The following is a 17,210-nucleotide window of genomic DNA, read 5'->3' as shown; positions in this document are numbered from 1 at the left end:
AAAAGAAACACGGAGCAACGAAATTAATGCTTTCTTTCAATAATATCACTATTAAATCATGTTTCACTCAGTGAAACTAAAAATAAATCATTAAACCAAACGAATTAAAAAACGATCGGTGTCATAATTTGGTAGCCGATAAACACACTGTACGAAACTACAATAAATATTGATACACTCATAAACCAAGGACATTATATTTTCATTAATTAATTTATATTTTTTTCTTTTTCAATTTTCTGTGTATTTTTTTGGGTTTTTTCATCTTTCTGACTTTTCGGTTTACTTATCATCCTCACTATAATAATTAATAATATTATCATTACATTCTTTTTGTCTGTTTATATGTGTGTGAGTTTTTTTATTTTTCTGTTATTTTTACGCTTTCTATATTTGCATCTTCCCTAGTTTAAATTTATCCCTTACATTAGGCTTTATCTGTTTTTATTTTACTACACAAAAGGTCGCGGGATTTTGCCATCCGTATCCATGTTATCCCGTGGCCACTTAAACACTACAATAAAAAGTAAAGCTGTTCAATATCCATGTATGAATTCAGAATCGTAAATTGAACACAGTGTTTCCGGTTTAATTCTCTTGTTCTCACATGTTGTTGTTTGGTTTCGTGTGTTTTTTTGAGTTTGCTATTTTTAGCTGCTGCTAAATTTATGCTGATTTCACTCATTTAGCTCTTCTACTTCCACTGACCTAACTTGGTTTGCGAATGTTACTCTATTTTTCTAGGTATCATTTTATTTATTTATGTTTTGCTTTTTTTCTGTTTATATTTCTGCTTCATTTCCTGATTTGTTCAATATGCATGAATTTTATACATGATTTCGATTAAGTTTTAGAGAATTCATCATCGTTACATTTAGCCTTCATTATTTCTCCAGCTTTGGGTAGCGATAACCCGTATCGCATGTATTAAAAAACTGTGTAAAATGACGGTTTGATGACTGCTGTTGTTGTTATTCTTTTAAGGCTTACAAGCATTATTTTGTTGCTGCTCATACTTTTTCTCTTTTCATGACTGCTTGCTACTGTTAGCTTTCTTGTGGGTGTGGGCTGTCTGTCCTATACCAATATATCCTTCGAAGCCTTTACTCACACATGACCAAACAACACACATACGTAAGCACACTCACATGTAAGGCTCCGTAAATAAAAAGGAAACTTCTATTTGTTTTGTTTATCATTTTTGCTACTACTCGAACAGGCGAGGATATTTTTATGTAAAGGAACGAAGGTGAGAAATCTCAAAAGCAGGATACACATACTTCAAACGGTAGCATGTAGTAAATATAGTATGGTATTTATACAAAACAACACGCTTCCTCGTGGGCTAGTGATAGTGCGGTGTTGTTTTTTTGGTTAATTTGTCTACACCTTTTCTTATGCGCATTTAATTTGACTGTATCGATGTTTCGGATCATCGACTCCGTCCAGGACACAGTCTGGTTGAATGGTTGTATCCTAGATCAAAACTAACAAACAAACAAAAAAGTTTCCTACAAGTCCTTATACGAGGCAGTGACATTTACATTTCATTTACTGGAAGGAAAGGGATCGACCCTTCGTTTATTTTTTGTTTTGTTTTAGGTAAGTGTACAAGGGACTGGAATTGTATTCAAACAAAATGTGAAAACGCCTCTTGCATTTCCCCGTACCGTATCAGTTTTGTTTCCTGCATTCTCCATTTCTGTTCCTAGTGCATGAGCAAATTTGGCTAACTTAACATTGTCTTCAAAAGGTTTGGTAAAATTTATTTATAAAAACGGATTCTATATTAATAGTAACAAGATTTCGCTAGAGAAAAAAAGCAAAAACAAAATAATAATGAAATTTATGAACATAAATGTAAGCTAAGTGTCCAATCCGTGTGCTAAGAGACATTATATGAACAAACCAAAGTGTCACCAACGAGTTCTATGTTATACACCATATTACGAGACTTGTAGAGTTTACGAAAAACATGTTTCTCTCACCTATACCACAAAAAGCGGCAAACCTAAAGCAACACAATTTGGTGTTTTATAAAAAAAAAACAATAGTATGCAAATAAATCCTATTTTACTTACTTTAAATGTAAGTAAAAAAACAGAACATGAAAAATTAAATAACAAAGAAGAGAAACCGGTGAATTAGGTAGGTAAGTAGGAAGTAGGTAGAAGTAAGTAATGGTAGTTAGTAATATTAGTAGGATTTTAAGTGCAGTAGTAAATAATGATAGCTATAGTATTTAGCAATAATAACAGGTTGTACACTATGCTTTTTCCTGCTTCTAGCTTTGTTACTTTTTCTTTTTTTCTCCTTACACAGCTTTCACTTAACTGCTTTTACTCTACATTGGCTGAAATTGATATTAGAGAACAACTTTTTGTATCGCACTTTTATTTAACTTTTTCTGTAACTCTACAGCATGTACGTGTGTTAACGTGTGTCTTTCCATGATTAGAAAAAAAGTATACTTTTCTAATTATTTTCCCTTATTTGATTTCAGCTAGTTCCGTATTTTCCTTTCTTTTTTATACTTTTCCTTTATTTACTCGATGTTACTAACTTCCTCACTTCATTCCATGTGAATAACTTTTTTTTGCTTTTTGATTTTTGATTTTTTTCGTCAGTATGCTTTCATGTACGTTACATATTTCATTCACTGTTCCGTACTTTTGCAGTATTAAGTTTTTTAAATTTAATGTTTCACTTATCTTTTTAGGTAGTTTCAACTGCTTCTTCTTTCATTACTTTGCCTCTTTATTTTTTCACTAGGTCCACTATGTTTCTTTTATGTTGCGCCAATACGATTTTTAAGAAAAAGGTAAATTTTTTCTTCGCTCTATTTCTTTTTCTCTCTGTAAACCGTCTAGGTTTTGTGTTGTATTTGTGACGAATGCACACGTGTTGTTGTTTGCTTCGATGATCTGAATTTTGATTATTCAGGTAACAAGTTTTTTTCTGTCAATGAACTGACTAATTCAATACAATCCGGGAGAAAAATAAGCGAGCAATGCGATGTAACAACAGAAATAAATCTTGTCTTCTGTGCTTAGCAGCGAAAGTTAAACAAAATGTAACATTGTTGGGTTTTTTTCTTGTATTTTTACCCTATTCTTTTCCATGCTCCTTTTTCATATATTTCTGTTTTCTTCTCTATGTATATTTGTCGGTGTGTATGTATGGTGTACTTTCATTTGGGGAAATTTTGTTTAAACCTACTTTTTGCAACATCGCTTCAACAGTATTTCTAACATTTTCGTTTTGTTTATGTTGTTTAAAAAATATATACTTATAAAAAGACGAACGAAGCAAAAACTAGCAGTGGGTTTATAGGTTATCAGCTATCTGTATGTGTTTATTTGCCTCTTTTATCCGTTTAGTTTTGTCTCCACTTTTTGCTTCTTTTTATACCATAAAACAAAGTAGAAAAATAACGTTCAAGTAAAGCTTATTTTGGCATTTCACATTTTCTTTACATCAATTATTCAGACATTCTTGTTTTTATATATGCAGTTCTCTCCTTGGCTACTAACGTAGGGTGATTGGATTTAAAGTGAATTTACTGATTTGTTTATGGTTAGCGTACCTTTCGTCACTATTTACAGCCTAGTATTATTTTTGCTATATGTATTTCTGACTAATACTAGCTTAGAGCATATCAACTAATCTCTTCTCGTTTTATTCATACTTTTTGTTTTAATGTGTAGTTTACAATTGAATATTTAGCATCATTTCCTTTTTTGCTTTGTTTAACATTACTTCGTTCCACAGTCAACCAGTTTTCTACATGTTATGGAATAAATTTTCATTTCATGTTGGATGTAGCGTGTATTTTGATGTGTTGTTTACCAATTATAACGAATGATGCCTTCGTTCTAATGAAGCTGCTTAAATCTCTATTTATCAGCTGATTTGTGGTATTTATTCTTATAAATTGCATGTTTTTAAGTAATTTTTTCTTCATTTTCCTCGTAACCTGTAATATTTTTTTCTCTCATTTTCTAATAATTTGATTCACTTCCTTATTTTTTTCTAACTCGTATTTCTTGTGATCGCTCAGGTGACATTAAATTAACCTTCACGTTTGCTTGCCGTCTTTACAGCAATATCTAGGCAAACAGAAAAATATTAAAACAACAAATGCAGCCAGGTCCAGAAGAGCTGGGTCTTGGTTGTATTGTACTCCTAACACTTGCCTGAGTAACAGTATTAGTGATATTATTAATTTATTTATGTTTATGTTTTTACGCTCCATTCACTTTCATGATTCACTTTCCTTCTTCGTGGTCCTCGTTCATTTTTTGTTTGTAATATTCATACAACAAAAAGAAGAGGCCTCCAATGGTAACAGAGTTTGAGATAGAGAGACCTTGCTCGTAACCTCATTACTCCCGCTATATCTTTTTCTCGAATAGTAGAAGTAATGGTTTAGCAATAGTAGGCAATAATAGTAGTTGCTGTTGCTTTTGCAGCTATACAGTGGCAATATGTACTGCAGCTTCTGTTCTACAAATATGATGATCTACAATATGCATCTACTGGTTAACTGTTGCTGTCTGGTTTTTCCTACACTTGCCCTATACCTGGCCTATAAAGTTGCATCTACTTCGTTCGGTAACAGGTACCATTCCCTTCCCTTACATGCTGCTTCTCGTGATAGTTCCATTCGGCTGTGCTATCAAAGTGCGCACTCACTGCTCGTAAAAGTCTGTGGTATTTGAGGTTATGTTACCGTCTTCAATGCAAAACTCCCATAACTCCAATGATAAAAGAGTATGGCTGTTCATGCTAACAAATCATTGAAAGAGAGGGAGGTGTTTTCGCTGTCATGCAGTGTAGAAAACTTCAAATGTATCATCCATGCATGTTTCGAATACCCTGTTCTCTCTCTCTCTCTATCTCTCTCTCTCTCTTACTCTCTTTTTCTCTATTTCTATCTCCCTATTTCTGCGCCTCCTCCATCCCGCACCCTTATGCATACTTATGTATGTTACGTTATGGAGCCATTATCGTGTATAAAATTTATACAGATTTGATGTAGTGTTCATCATTCGTTTTCTTCTCTGTGGTTTTCTTTTGTTAGTTTTTTCTTCAATTTATTGGCAGTTTTCGGTCAATTTTCCTATGGTCTGTAGTGTGATAGACCCTTGAAGTGGCGGCTCAAACCCCTTGGAAAAATCTTACTTTCGATATTTCTGAATGAATGTTGTTAACTTACCCGTCTAAGCGATAGTTTATACGCAGGATATTTTAGTTTCATAAAACAGAGGAAATCATTAACTTCGGAAGACAGTACTGCTCCTTTTCTTTCACTACACGAATTCATGCCTAAATAACATAAAACTCGTTTGCAAAATGCACTGCACAACACAAATTGCAAATGCATTTGCACGCTTCTCCGCATCGTACAAGCATTGATTGATAAAATTTCTTACATCCCCATTGGTTGTAAAATTCCTTAATCTCACACTCGTATCAGCACGTTAGCGCGAGATAGGAACCTTATTAAACTTACACAACACGACCGCACTAGCTTAGTGGCCAGTCAACTGGGCCGGCTGTAAAACTGGACCAAGATCGCTAGATTAAAATACAATGAGGGATAAAAATTGAGATTCCCGAAAGCATTTGCTTCGGAAGACAGTACTGTTTGTGATTTTTGAGCCCCTCAACTTTTACACAGTTGCATTCTTCTTCTACTTACACATTTTACGATTTGGTGCATTAAAAACACCACACTCGATCGAAATGAACAAGTATCACGAGAGCATACGCTGACAAACCAAGCCAACCAACCAAGCTGGCAACAATATGTACACGTGCAAAAAAAATCGCTGTTTAACATAACATCACACGAATTGAAATACTAACAATTCTGTATATGGAATAAGATTCTTGAGGATAATCGGCTAAGCGGCTGCTCTCAACTTCTCGTACTTTTCCCTCTTGAAAGGGGAATGAAAAGGCCTCGTAAAAAATAATTTAACAACCCTTCGCCTCCCCTGGGTCAAATCCGTTCTTACATTTGTGGCATGGATAATGTAAGCATATAAACACTTCTTAACAACATAAAACAAAAAACTCTTTGGTAAAATGCACTGCACAACAAATCCATTTCATGTGCAAGCTTAGTACACGCATAGTATACGCACTGATTGCAAATTTTTTTAACCTCACACACGTACCCTCCGGCGTTAGCGTACAGCAAACTGCACTGACCACAATGATTACTTTAAAATTGGAGTAAGAATACAAGAACGTACATTGCCTGCATAGATAAACGCGAGATGGAAAAATCTTGTTATCGCTTAACAACGATCACTCTTAGCACACATTAGAATGTGTTGCTTAGACATTAGAATTATTTCGTAGGTTATGCGAACATTTGCTAACATTTGCATGAAACGGTTATATGTACTACGGCTTAGCGCACAGCCTACTGCGCCGAATTTAACGCTGGAGCAAGAACGTTGTAATACAAAATAGTGTGGGAGCACAAAGGGTAGGGAATGATGGGGGGTAATTGGTGTCGGGCTTAGGGGTTGGTATCTGTTTCGATTAGAAGGAAAAAGCTTTAAAGGGGTTTTGGTTTGATCATGTGACAAAAAAGCGGCCCCTTTTCGATTCCACCTTGTTGGCCAGTGAACCGTGGCTGGAAGAAAGGTTTTTTTATGCTACCAACTTTCATGACCATTTCCGTTTCTCGGGGACTTCCTGGCAGACGGGCAATCTACTCCACCTCTACTGTCAGATCCGCCACTGGTCCCTTGTGTAAGTCTTACTTTTATAACCGAACAGTTTTCCCCTAACATGCATTTTCCTCTTTTTTCTCTTATTCTACATGTTGTATTATATTATGTTGCAATAAATCTACACCAACATCCTCCGAGAAGTAATTTCGGAAGAGCGAAGAAGCATGTTGCATAAGCTAAATTCCTAAATCAGAAAGAAGGAAAACAAATTTACTCAAGGACCCTACCTTTACACTAGCGTTTAGGAAAAATCCGTTTTTTTAACTTAAACCGACAAAACAAGCAATTCAGAAACAACGTGGCACATAATGATAAAGATGGGCATTCTCTCTCTCTCTCTCTCTCTCTCTCTCTCTCTCTCTCTCTCTCACACCACCCTCCCCTATTTCTATATCTCTTTCTCTCTATAAGCATCTCTTATAAACATATATCATCTTCTTTACTACTACGCTTACGCTTGAGACGATTGGGGTGTACTGGTCCCCCCGCTTCCGGTAGTACCTGCTGATCCCTGACCACCCTGTGGTTGATGTTGCTTCTGTGCCTGTGATCGCACAAAATCAATCTTAGCGTAGGTGAAGGCGGCACATCGCACTGGTTGCTGCTGCTGTTGTTGATGCAGATTACAGCCGCTCGAACTGGGACTAGGGCTGGAAGAATTAATCACGTCGATCGAGCTGCGCGACTCGTTAGATCCAGGCAACGGCTCGTCTACGTCCATTTTGGTAACGCCACCGGCACTACTGCTGATGCTGGTGGCGTTGGTGTTATTACTACTAGCATTTCCTGCTAACATCATCAACGTACCAGGAACGTACTGTGAAGCGCCCGGTGGATGTTTGCTGCAGGGTGGCAGATCGAGACTAGCGTAATGTAGCTCACGCTCCGAGCTGACCGAGGGAGGCCGAGAAACGATATTAGGATCGGTGATGGAGGTGACAGAATCCGGCCGGGATTCGGCCACACTTGGGCTGATAGTGGTGGAGGACGTACCCACCATAGCGAGGGCTGTACTCGACGCGGTAGGACTTTGGTTTTTGCTTTCGCACAACGTCGACGTGGACGACGCGGATGATGAGGTAGCTGATATAACGGGAAGCCGTTCGCTGTTGGCCGAGTTTGGGCGGGTGCTAACACAGGCACTTGTAGGAGTGATACCACCAGTTGGAACGGGTGTTGTCGAACCAACCTTACCAATCAGCTCACTGTTAACACTGTTCGGACGCGTCCCAGTAGAGACACTGCGTTGCAACGGGCGCTGCTGCGGTTGATGCTCGGTAAAGGTGAAGGCCAGATCACCCGTGCGCCGTGTGAGGTTGACTGCTTTCGGTGAATTGGCTGAAGCAATCGGTAGCTTGCTGTGTATCAGTAATTCCGCGTCCTGTGACGAGGTAATTGGTTTGAAGCCCATGTGTGGGCTGGAGAGTAGTAGTGTGGATTTTCGCGCCACCAGCATCGGTGGCGAGACGTTGTCCGTTAGGCTGGAGGAGCTTCCGGTACCAAGACTCCTAGTGGTTAGAGATGAAGGGCATACGCCAGAAGCTCCCAAGCCCATCGAAGTGGTGGAAAGCTTTCGTGTGCTTGCCGGATTCATCAGTGCATAATCTCCAGCACTATCGTCCTCGAAGCGTTTTCGCCATGGCGGTTGAACGTTTAGTTGCACATTCATGCCATCAGTAGGCGTAGCGGTCGGACAATAATTGACGTAGTCTGGTTGCCCGTAGCTAGTGTTTGGCATTATTTGAAGCTTGCTGGACGATTCGGTCCCTCTGCTCTCAATGGACAGTTTTCGTGTCGCGGTCGATGGCGAGTCTGCCTGCTGTTGCTGCTGGAGCTGTTGTCGCCCGAGACTTAGTTCGGCATAATTTTGACTTAGATCCTCTAGCGGCTCCACCTTAAATTCGTCTGGCACGTGATTCGTTACCGGTGCAAACGGTTTCGTGGGACTAGCCGGACTGAAGGGAAAGATAGTAGGTTGACTGCCCGAAGGCGTAACGATGCCACTATCACGTGAATCACAGCGTGACCTTTCGGGCATTCCCGCCGACTTCGAGGGACTAAATCCGATCGAACCGCTCTGCTGACCGGTGGTTGTCTGGATAGATCCTTGCACGGTCAGTGGTAGGTGTTGCTGCAAAGCAACAATGGTTGCCGGTGCAACGTGCGAATGGTGCACGGACTTCCGTGCGTCCGGATGTTGTCCAAGAGGTAGATAATTGGGGATGTTTGTATTCGCTTCCACCTTCGATTCACCGCTTAGATCGAGTCGACATTTGCCAGCGCTCGGTTGAATGGTGATGGGTGCGGAGTACGCTCGTGATGCATCTTCCAGCTGTGAACCACAAGACATGTTCATATAGTCGTCCCCGTTCATTGGCTGGAGTCTATCCGCATGGTTTGAAGAGCAAGATGAAGGTCCGGTGGTCCCAACGCCATGGTTCCAAGACATCTCCATATAACCGTCGGGTTCGCTCGATGCCTCAAGCAACACGTCCTCAGCACCGTGCTGATGTGTGTTCATTTTCTCTTCGCTTTCACTGGCCTCCCCAAGCGAACTGATCATCAGTGGGGACATGTTCAGGTAATCTTCCGAAGGTATTTTCGTAACGGTGGCACTGTCCTGGTTCGTATCTTTTGCAAGCGCGCGGGGATACATCTCGAGGTAGTTATTGTTCTGTCCGGCACTGCTTCCACTATTCGTCGTGTCTGCGGGACCGGCAACTTCTCGCGACGTAGTAATCTGTATAGGGGTACTGATAGACTTGGTGGATGTACGACCAACACCCGCCGGACTATCTAGTTCGTCAGCATCATTACTTGAGATAGCAGCGTTAACGCCGCCCGATGTCATGTTCAAATAGTCGTTCTCCTCTGACTGGGAGTTAACGCGACCGGGTCGCATTTCGACGTAACCGGACACGGAAGCATGTGGTCGACGATCCTCCTCGTTGTTATTAACATTGCCGGACATGTCGAGATAGTCCTCCATGCCAAGTGGTTCGCTAATTCTCGTGGAAGGTTTCACCTGGCGAGGTGACGAGTAGTCGATCTCCATCAAATCACTCATCCGAGCGTGCGAACCGTGCGACGGAGGTTTTCCGCCACCGTCGGGTAAGAGAGATCCACTGGCCGAGTTCCTACCCATGGTATCGGGTGCCAGCTCGTCCAGTGGTAGATTCTCTCCAATCGAGGCACCAAAGCTGCCTGCATGCGAAATGCTGCTTGTACTGCTCGAGCTATTATTGTTGCTGCTCGTCAGCATACTACCCTGGGAGCTTGTTGATGCAAATGAGACGATAACCGGTGCCGCCGAGTATCCCTTGTACATGTCCGAACAGCGCGGCACCTTAGCACGGGAACCGACGGAAAAAGCGCGCTGCCGGGAACTGGCAGAACCACTCGATCCACCTACAGAGCTCTCGCCGGAGCTTAGCATTTCAACGCGCAGCTTACGCTTTATGAGTTCCGGACGACTGCCCACCGAGTACGTCCGGAATGGTCGATCGTTCACCTCGTGATCGTCATTCTGCCCAATGTATGCTGGAACTTTCTCTAACGAAAGGCGCAGATCAGTCGAGGGTGTCCCGGAGGTAATGCTACAGCTCGATGCAGCAGAAGACATACCGCCACCGCCAATTCCACTGCCACCATTATTACCCGATCCTCCAACACTGGTTGCGTTCGAAAGTCGACTGCTGGCGCCACCAATAAGAGCTGGATCCATCAGGACATACTCTTCGGTTGCAGGTGCAGTACGCGACATGGTCATTGGCACATACCCTGCACCATCGACCATATCTTCCGCGAGACTAGAAGCGCGACTGTGTGCACTAGAGCTGGAACATAACCTGCAACAGGAAGAGCAATAAATTATTCGTCACCAAATGATTCTTGCCAATGACGTCAAACAGATTATTTGGGTAAGGTGCACGAGCACATCTTTTCACGGCGAAGAGTCTGATCACAAGCACTCAGTTTAAGTGACCTCGGCTTCAAGCTAGCTCACCGGCAGCTCATTTAACCGTAGTGTCTACGACCAAAAAAATACACGTTGTTCTACGACCCCGGGTAGGCCATACATTTTGTATGTGAGTTTTCGTTTTTTCGGATTCTTTTGATCTGCTAGTCGTATTTGCTTGCAACTTTCAAGAGAGATGGGATTTCTAGTTGTCTAATTAATACCATTTATAGTTGATAATTTTAAAAATTCTTTTTTTCTTTTTTTGCCTTTCTTATAAATTTTACTCCGTATATCTACGACCGCCTACCCCGGTATGCCATACGATTTGTATGGGGTTTTCATTTTTCGGATTCTAAATCATGTATAAAGCATATATATCTAGTTTTTCGGGGTTAATTGTAGCCAATTAATCATCTTTAATCATATTTAATCTTTGTGTATTATTTTCGCAACTCTGCGTTATTAAAAAAAACAATAAATCCTTTTTTTATAATTAAGAGCTTTCCACGTAAGCTATTATTAATCTCAAATGTTATCATATTACTAACACTAAGTGATAATATTTCAAATTATTTACATTTGGAGAAATATGTGTTAAATTCAGAACGCGAAGAACAAGCAAGTTTTTTTGACATAAATAGCTATTTCCTTTATGTTTGGTTCTTCCTGATTGTATCCTGGTTGTATCTCGGCTGAAGGTTGTCACAGAAAACTACCGAAAAAATGAAAACTCCCATATAAATCCTATGGCCAGCCCGGTCAGTCGGTCATATATATTCGGAGAAAAAATTGTAAAAATGCAACAAAAAACAAAAGAAGAATTTTTAAAATTATCAGCTAAATGATATTAGTTAGACAATTAAAAGACCCATCTTTCTTGAAAATTTCATGCAAATGCAACGAGTAGATCAAAAGATATACGCTTTAGAATCCGAAAAAAATGAAAACCTCATACAAATCGTATGGCCTACCCGGGTAGGCGGTCGTAGATGTAAGGGGTATCAATCGAAAAAAAATATTTAAAAAATGGTAAAAATAATTTTAAAATTTTTCTTTTTGTACGAAATGGAGAAAAATATGTTTTTCTAGGCATTTTAAAAATTTCAAGTCTGTACGACTTTCCTATAAAAAGATATTAAGAAATAAAAATGCAAAACTTACCCATGTAGGCGGTCATTGACAATAGGGTTAATGTGCAGATTGCTCGAGCTAGCTCAGCAGCTCATTACATATGAATAAAAGGAAGGAAATTACTTACCCCCGCGAAAAGTCTGCCACTGGTGACATTGCCATGTAGCAACTACCGGATGGATCGCCGGGCGAGCTACCACTTGGGCTACACATCTCCATGTATGCACTACCCTCGACCGAACCGACCGTGGACGAAGGGGCGGGGCTTCCTCCTCTTCGTGTCGCCTGTGATATGGGAAGCCAGAGGGAATTATGATGGTAGTGGCCACGTTTGCTTGAGCTACTACTAGTAGCTAAGTAATGATTGTGCTACATACATCTACATATATCGTATAAGAATGGTTGTGTTGGGAATGGTATGACGGTTACAAAAGGAGATAATAGTTAATATCCGATAGTTGCCACTATGAACGGGAAAAATATCGATGAATGGGTTTTCGATATGTTCCTATTTCATCGCAACAGCCGATATTTGAACGGGAGTGAAACGATCATGGCAGTGGGAGATGATAGTACAAATGCTTCGATTGTATGATGTGTTTACAATACATTCGAATTGTTGGAGAATTATTCTTTCAAAATGGCTGTCGCTTGCCGTTGATTCTGGTACGTTTGTATAGAGCTCGTGAACGGACGGGAATCTGACGGCAATCGTAAGCAACGGCAACTCTCACTCACGCACACACACTATAATAAGCAGGATACTTACGGGAAGCGTGAAGTCGTCGTGTTGTGGAAGGCCACAACCGACACGCAAATCAATATGGCCATAGTCTTTGATAAACTCCTCTGAGTTTTCCTCCGGTATCGAGCAGCCGGAATTGAGTTGACTGCAAAGAAAAATGAAATGAACGGAAGGGGATGAGGGGTCAAATGGAGAAGATGTTTACATCGCTTAGAAATGCTTCAGCTGGTAGGCTGGGGAAGCGGATGTTTGTTTATATTTTTATTTTCATTTGTTCTTTGTAGCCACTCACTTAATGACCTTAGGGTAGCCATTGCCTTCGTCCGGTGTAAATGAGCCGGTGATGAAGCTGTCTGTCGACTCATCGATGCTGAGAGACGACCCATCCGATCCGGTCGAGTAGGTGACAGGTGGAGGCGGGCTAAGTGGGGACGAATTGACTGGCGGACTGTGGCTATGGCTGATGTGTACCGAGTGTGGTCGATTGTTGCTCGGGATCATGCGAGGCGGTGGCATTCCACCACTGTTTGACAACAGCTGATGATGCTGCTGCGGATTCTGAAGTTGATGGTGTTGTTGCTGCTGTTGATGTGGCATCGTTTCGCTAGTCGTTCGATTTCGCGATGGAAGACTGTCGCAGCGATCACGCGCAATGGCAACACCTAAGATTCGGGAGAAGTTCATCGAAAAAGGCACGAAGGAAAGAGATAAATAAACAATCAATTAGTACGTCTTCGTGAAGTTGCTTGAAACTTGTTCCAGTTCCTTGTAATGAAATAAAATTCGGTAGTAATTGGAATAAAATTGGTCTCCCCTTTGGTAACCAGTTGTTTTTGTCAAAATTATTGTAGCCGAAGAAGAAAATAAAGCAAACTTATTCTATTCACCTTATAGTACTAAATTTGTCAATCGTCGCGTGAGCAAAAGGATAGAACGTGCTGTCATGCAAAAAGGAATACGATCATAAGAAATATTCTTAGTGTTAGGTGCGAAGCATTTGTTTGTTTTGGGTCCCTCTGGTGCTTTAAACTCATTCTCAAACAAATTCAACATAGCGGTAGCGGAAGATTTTGTTGTAAAGGATGTCTACGGATGATGATAAAGCCGAATGACGCTGTTTTGACTGATACGGTGATTGAGTGATACGGTGCGATTATGTTAAATACATATTTAACATATGATGTATATGTGTATATGATCGAACATTCCAAAGCAATCTGTCGTTTTCGCAAAGCGTTTACTTCGTAACGATGTATCGTGTATATAGCAAAACTGTTGTTTCTGTGGTCAATATGACAACTCATTAGGCCACCTTCTCACCCTCACACTTACCCCGTGCCTTAATTTGATTACAATAGCCTGGAGGACCAGTCAACAAATTGTTTATTTTCTAATACGCTCCTTTCTGACAATCCAGGCGCTTTGGTTCGGATTTTGTAGAGCATAATTGAATTTATGCAACAATGTGCCAAATAGATTATCAAGGGAGATAAGTTCAATTCTTTTCCTGAGGTTTATATTAACAATTGGAATTTTATAGGGGCGCTATAATCCGATTAGGGACGACGAGCGAGCTCACAATAGTTAGATAAAACGGTGTGGCGAAAAAAGACTTTTTCCTATAAGGAAATCGTTTCACGGTATCGATCGTGTCATGTTCAAAATTCTAGTGAATTACATCATTACAAACAAAAACGCTTCATTACTTGTACCGATGAAAGAACGTAAATGTAAAGAAAATATAATTTTGATGAACTATAAATTCCATAGATAAAATCAAAGTTCAAATAAATAAAACAAGATACTACTAACTCAACAGCATTAAAATATACAGTAGAACGTCGATTATCCCGGGGCGAGTTAATTGTTCTAAATTGTGATAGTTTTTTGATAATAATTTCCTTGATCCAGAATCATTTTTAGCATCAAAAGTATAGTATATAGATACTATATACGCTTTATCTAGATATATAAATGACCTTGACATTTAAGTGACTATTATCCGTGGAAATCGATTAACCGGCATCAGTCCGGTCCCGAGCACCCCGGATAATCGACGTTCCACTGTACTTTACTCGTTTTTTCGGTGTATAATGGTGTATAATGTACTGTGTGGTATGTAAATAAACGTAGTATAATATTTGAAAGAAGCAGATAATAAGAAAAATAAGATACTTAAAATGCACAAGACGTTGAATCAACAATTCAAGTAAGATATAGAATAAGATAATAACGAACACAAAAAAATAATAAAAGATGATACGATAAAGAAAAGAAACAAAATGCAAATCATGAAACACAAAATACATACTCCTGCTGATCGTACCGCTGGCAGTGCGGCCAATGCTCGGGCGACGCAGTGCTCCCGGTGAGGTACCGTTCGTGCTTTTATGCGAAGTGGTATTGCTACTAATGGCGTGATTGCAATTGCTACTGCTACTGCATTGTGACGAAGGACTACTACAACTACAGCCACCGTTAGCGGTGCAGCTGTTCGAGGTGGACCCAGCCAAACCACCACCCATCAAACGGCCACCATCCGCCATCATAGCCATCTTTAGCCCGAGCAGACCTATCTTGCCGTTGGACAACGACGACGGCGATGGTGACGAAGATGAAACGGAAGGTTGCTGCAAATTGCTGCTGCGTAACAGGCGACTGATTAGCGGTAGCTGACCTGCCTGACCACTCTCCGGACACGGTGTTTCCTCGTTCTGGCCAACTGAGGACTGTGATGGTAATTTCTTCAGATCCATCGGAAGATACCGCTGGTCTTCAATAATACTTTCCATCGAGCTACGAGACGGTACGACACTTGCGAAAGACGTACTACCTGTATCCGGCGAAAATTCATGTTGTTGGCGGTGTGGCGATACACACAGCAAGTCCGACACTGGCGGTGACCATCCACCTCCACTGTTCGCTGTACCGTGCAGAGAACACATGAGCCCACCGCCGGTGGCGAGCGTCGGTGTGAGTAAATAGGCCGACGATGACTTCCGATGATGATTTGTTGCACCGGTGAAGGAATACGATGAAGAGTAGTGCTGCTGCTGGGGATACGGGAGATGGTTGTGGTGGTGATGGTTATGGTGCTGCGGTTGCTGCTGCTGCAACCATCCACCCTGGCCTATCGATCGTTCGTTCGTGACGCGAATAGCCGACTCTTCTGTCAGGGGCAATGAACGGGTACGGTGGTGAACCGGTTGAATCGTGCCGGTGGAAGATGTAGAAGATGATGACTGAGATGCCGACAGCGTGACAATATGCTGCTGCCCACAGGTGCTGCTAGTTGGGCCCGAACAGGTGCCCGAACCCTGCCCAGAACTTGCCGCAGCAACGCTGCTTTGCGAGGATGACCGGACACTACTACCGGTAGCATGGAGGGCATTCAAATGATTCGTATTGCTATGGAGAGAATGGCCTAACATGGGAGCGCTTGGCAATGATAAAGCTCTTTGATGGAATACTCCGGATGTGGAGGATGCGGATGTAACTGCGGATAGAGACAAACAAGGGTAAAAAGAAAGTAGTACACACGGGTGTTTTGCTGGGCGTGTTTTTGAAGTTTCTGTATGCAGTGTAGACGTGTATGAATGCTTGTTTGTGTATGTTGTGAAGGAACTAAGTCGCCGGTAGAACAACGCAATTAGTTTGTACGGAAAGTACCCAAAAATGGACACGTACAAAATGTGGGCAATATAGAAGTGTATTATGCTCCACGTGCTTCAGCAGTGTTGACGTGAAGCTATACATAGTCTAAACCGTTGTGTCTTTGGGGTGTTACGGGAGTTCTTCGTTGAGAGCGTTGTAGTAAAGTCGTCCTTGCAGTAAGACAGTAGCAATTGTGACAGAAATATATACACGTTATCAATAATGCTGTGTTGATCATAACATTTAAAATACGTTTCCAAATAGGAACAATACTTAATACTAGATTTGTAAATAGACTTATTAGCCGCAAATGAAGGATTTTTAATATATATTGCATAATGTTGGACGTTTTATGGTACATGTAGGAAGCATTTTGGAAATTTTGTATCATACTTCAAAATGTGAAATATTTAACCATATCCGTTTTTTTGTGGCAATAATAGCAGTTTAAAATGATTTATTCGTATTAAGGAAGTTCATGCGTCAGTTCATTCGTCACTTTCAATTACGTATGTAAAATACTCATTTTTGACGTCACTAAAATGTTCTGAGTACCACTAATTGTTACACGGTATACTTAAACCTTTTTTCCTTGTAGCTACGATATTGAGCGTCTTATGTCCGTGCATTATAAATGTTCAGCATTGATTATGGTTAGAGAACGTTATTACTACAAGCGGAAGCGGCAGTATCAACAGGAAGTTTAATTCAAGAAGTTAGTTTGAGGACAAAGTGAACAGGGTTTATGATATTTAATGAGCTGCTGCCAACTGGGTCTAGAACTAGTGATTATTCTTAACTCCATGCAGAAGCTTTATACAACGCGTAGTAGTAGCGAACATCGGTATTTCTTAGTGGACCTAGTATTGGCGTACAAGTTTCAATAAAGCAGCTTGATTATTTGGGTTTACGGTAGCGATTTTGCGAACAGATTCAACGGCAAATGTTTGTTTCTTACGGTAGCTAT

At 40.7% G+C, this 17,210-nt stretch overlaps 1 protein-coding gene across 17 annotated transcripts in view; it reads right to left on the bottom strand.

The window, feature by feature from the left end:
• Positions 1 to 167: 167 nt before the first annotated feature.
• The window catches only part of LOC125761492 (serine-rich adhesin for platelets), a 124,470-nt gene continuing 107,427 nt past the window's right edge, over positions 168 to 17,210 (bottom strand). For 16 of the 17 annotated variants that reach the window (XM_049422662.1, XM_049422659.1, XM_049422661.1 and 13 more), the window contains 5 exons: positions 14,901 to 16,085; positions 12,882 to 13,251; positions 12,614 to 12,734; positions 11,972 to 12,129; positions 168 to 10,600 (listed from right to left, as the gene is read on the bottom strand). In XM_049422662.1, coding sequence (XP_049278619.1) covers positions 7,204 to 10,600; positions 11,972 to 12,129; positions 12,614 to 12,734; positions 12,882 to 13,251; positions 14,901 to 16,085 — 5,231 coding nt within the window. In that variant the 3' untranslated portion in view covers positions 168 to 7,203. The remainder of the gene's footprint in view (positions 10,601 to 11,971; positions 12,130 to 12,613; positions 12,735 to 12,881; positions 13,252 to 14,900; positions 16,086 to 17,210) is intronic. The other variant, XM_049422669.1, reaches the window with a different exon arrangement.

The sequence above is a fragment of the Anopheles funestus genome, chromosome 2RL (genome assembly GCF_943734845.2).
Source record: "Anopheles funestus chromosome 2RL, idAnoFuneDA-416_04, whole genome shotgun sequence".
Classification (NCBI taxonomy): Eukaryota; Metazoa; Arthropoda; class Insecta; order Diptera; family Culicidae; genus Anopheles; species Anopheles funestus.
This window is presented reverse-complemented; position numbering and strand designations above follow the sequence as displayed.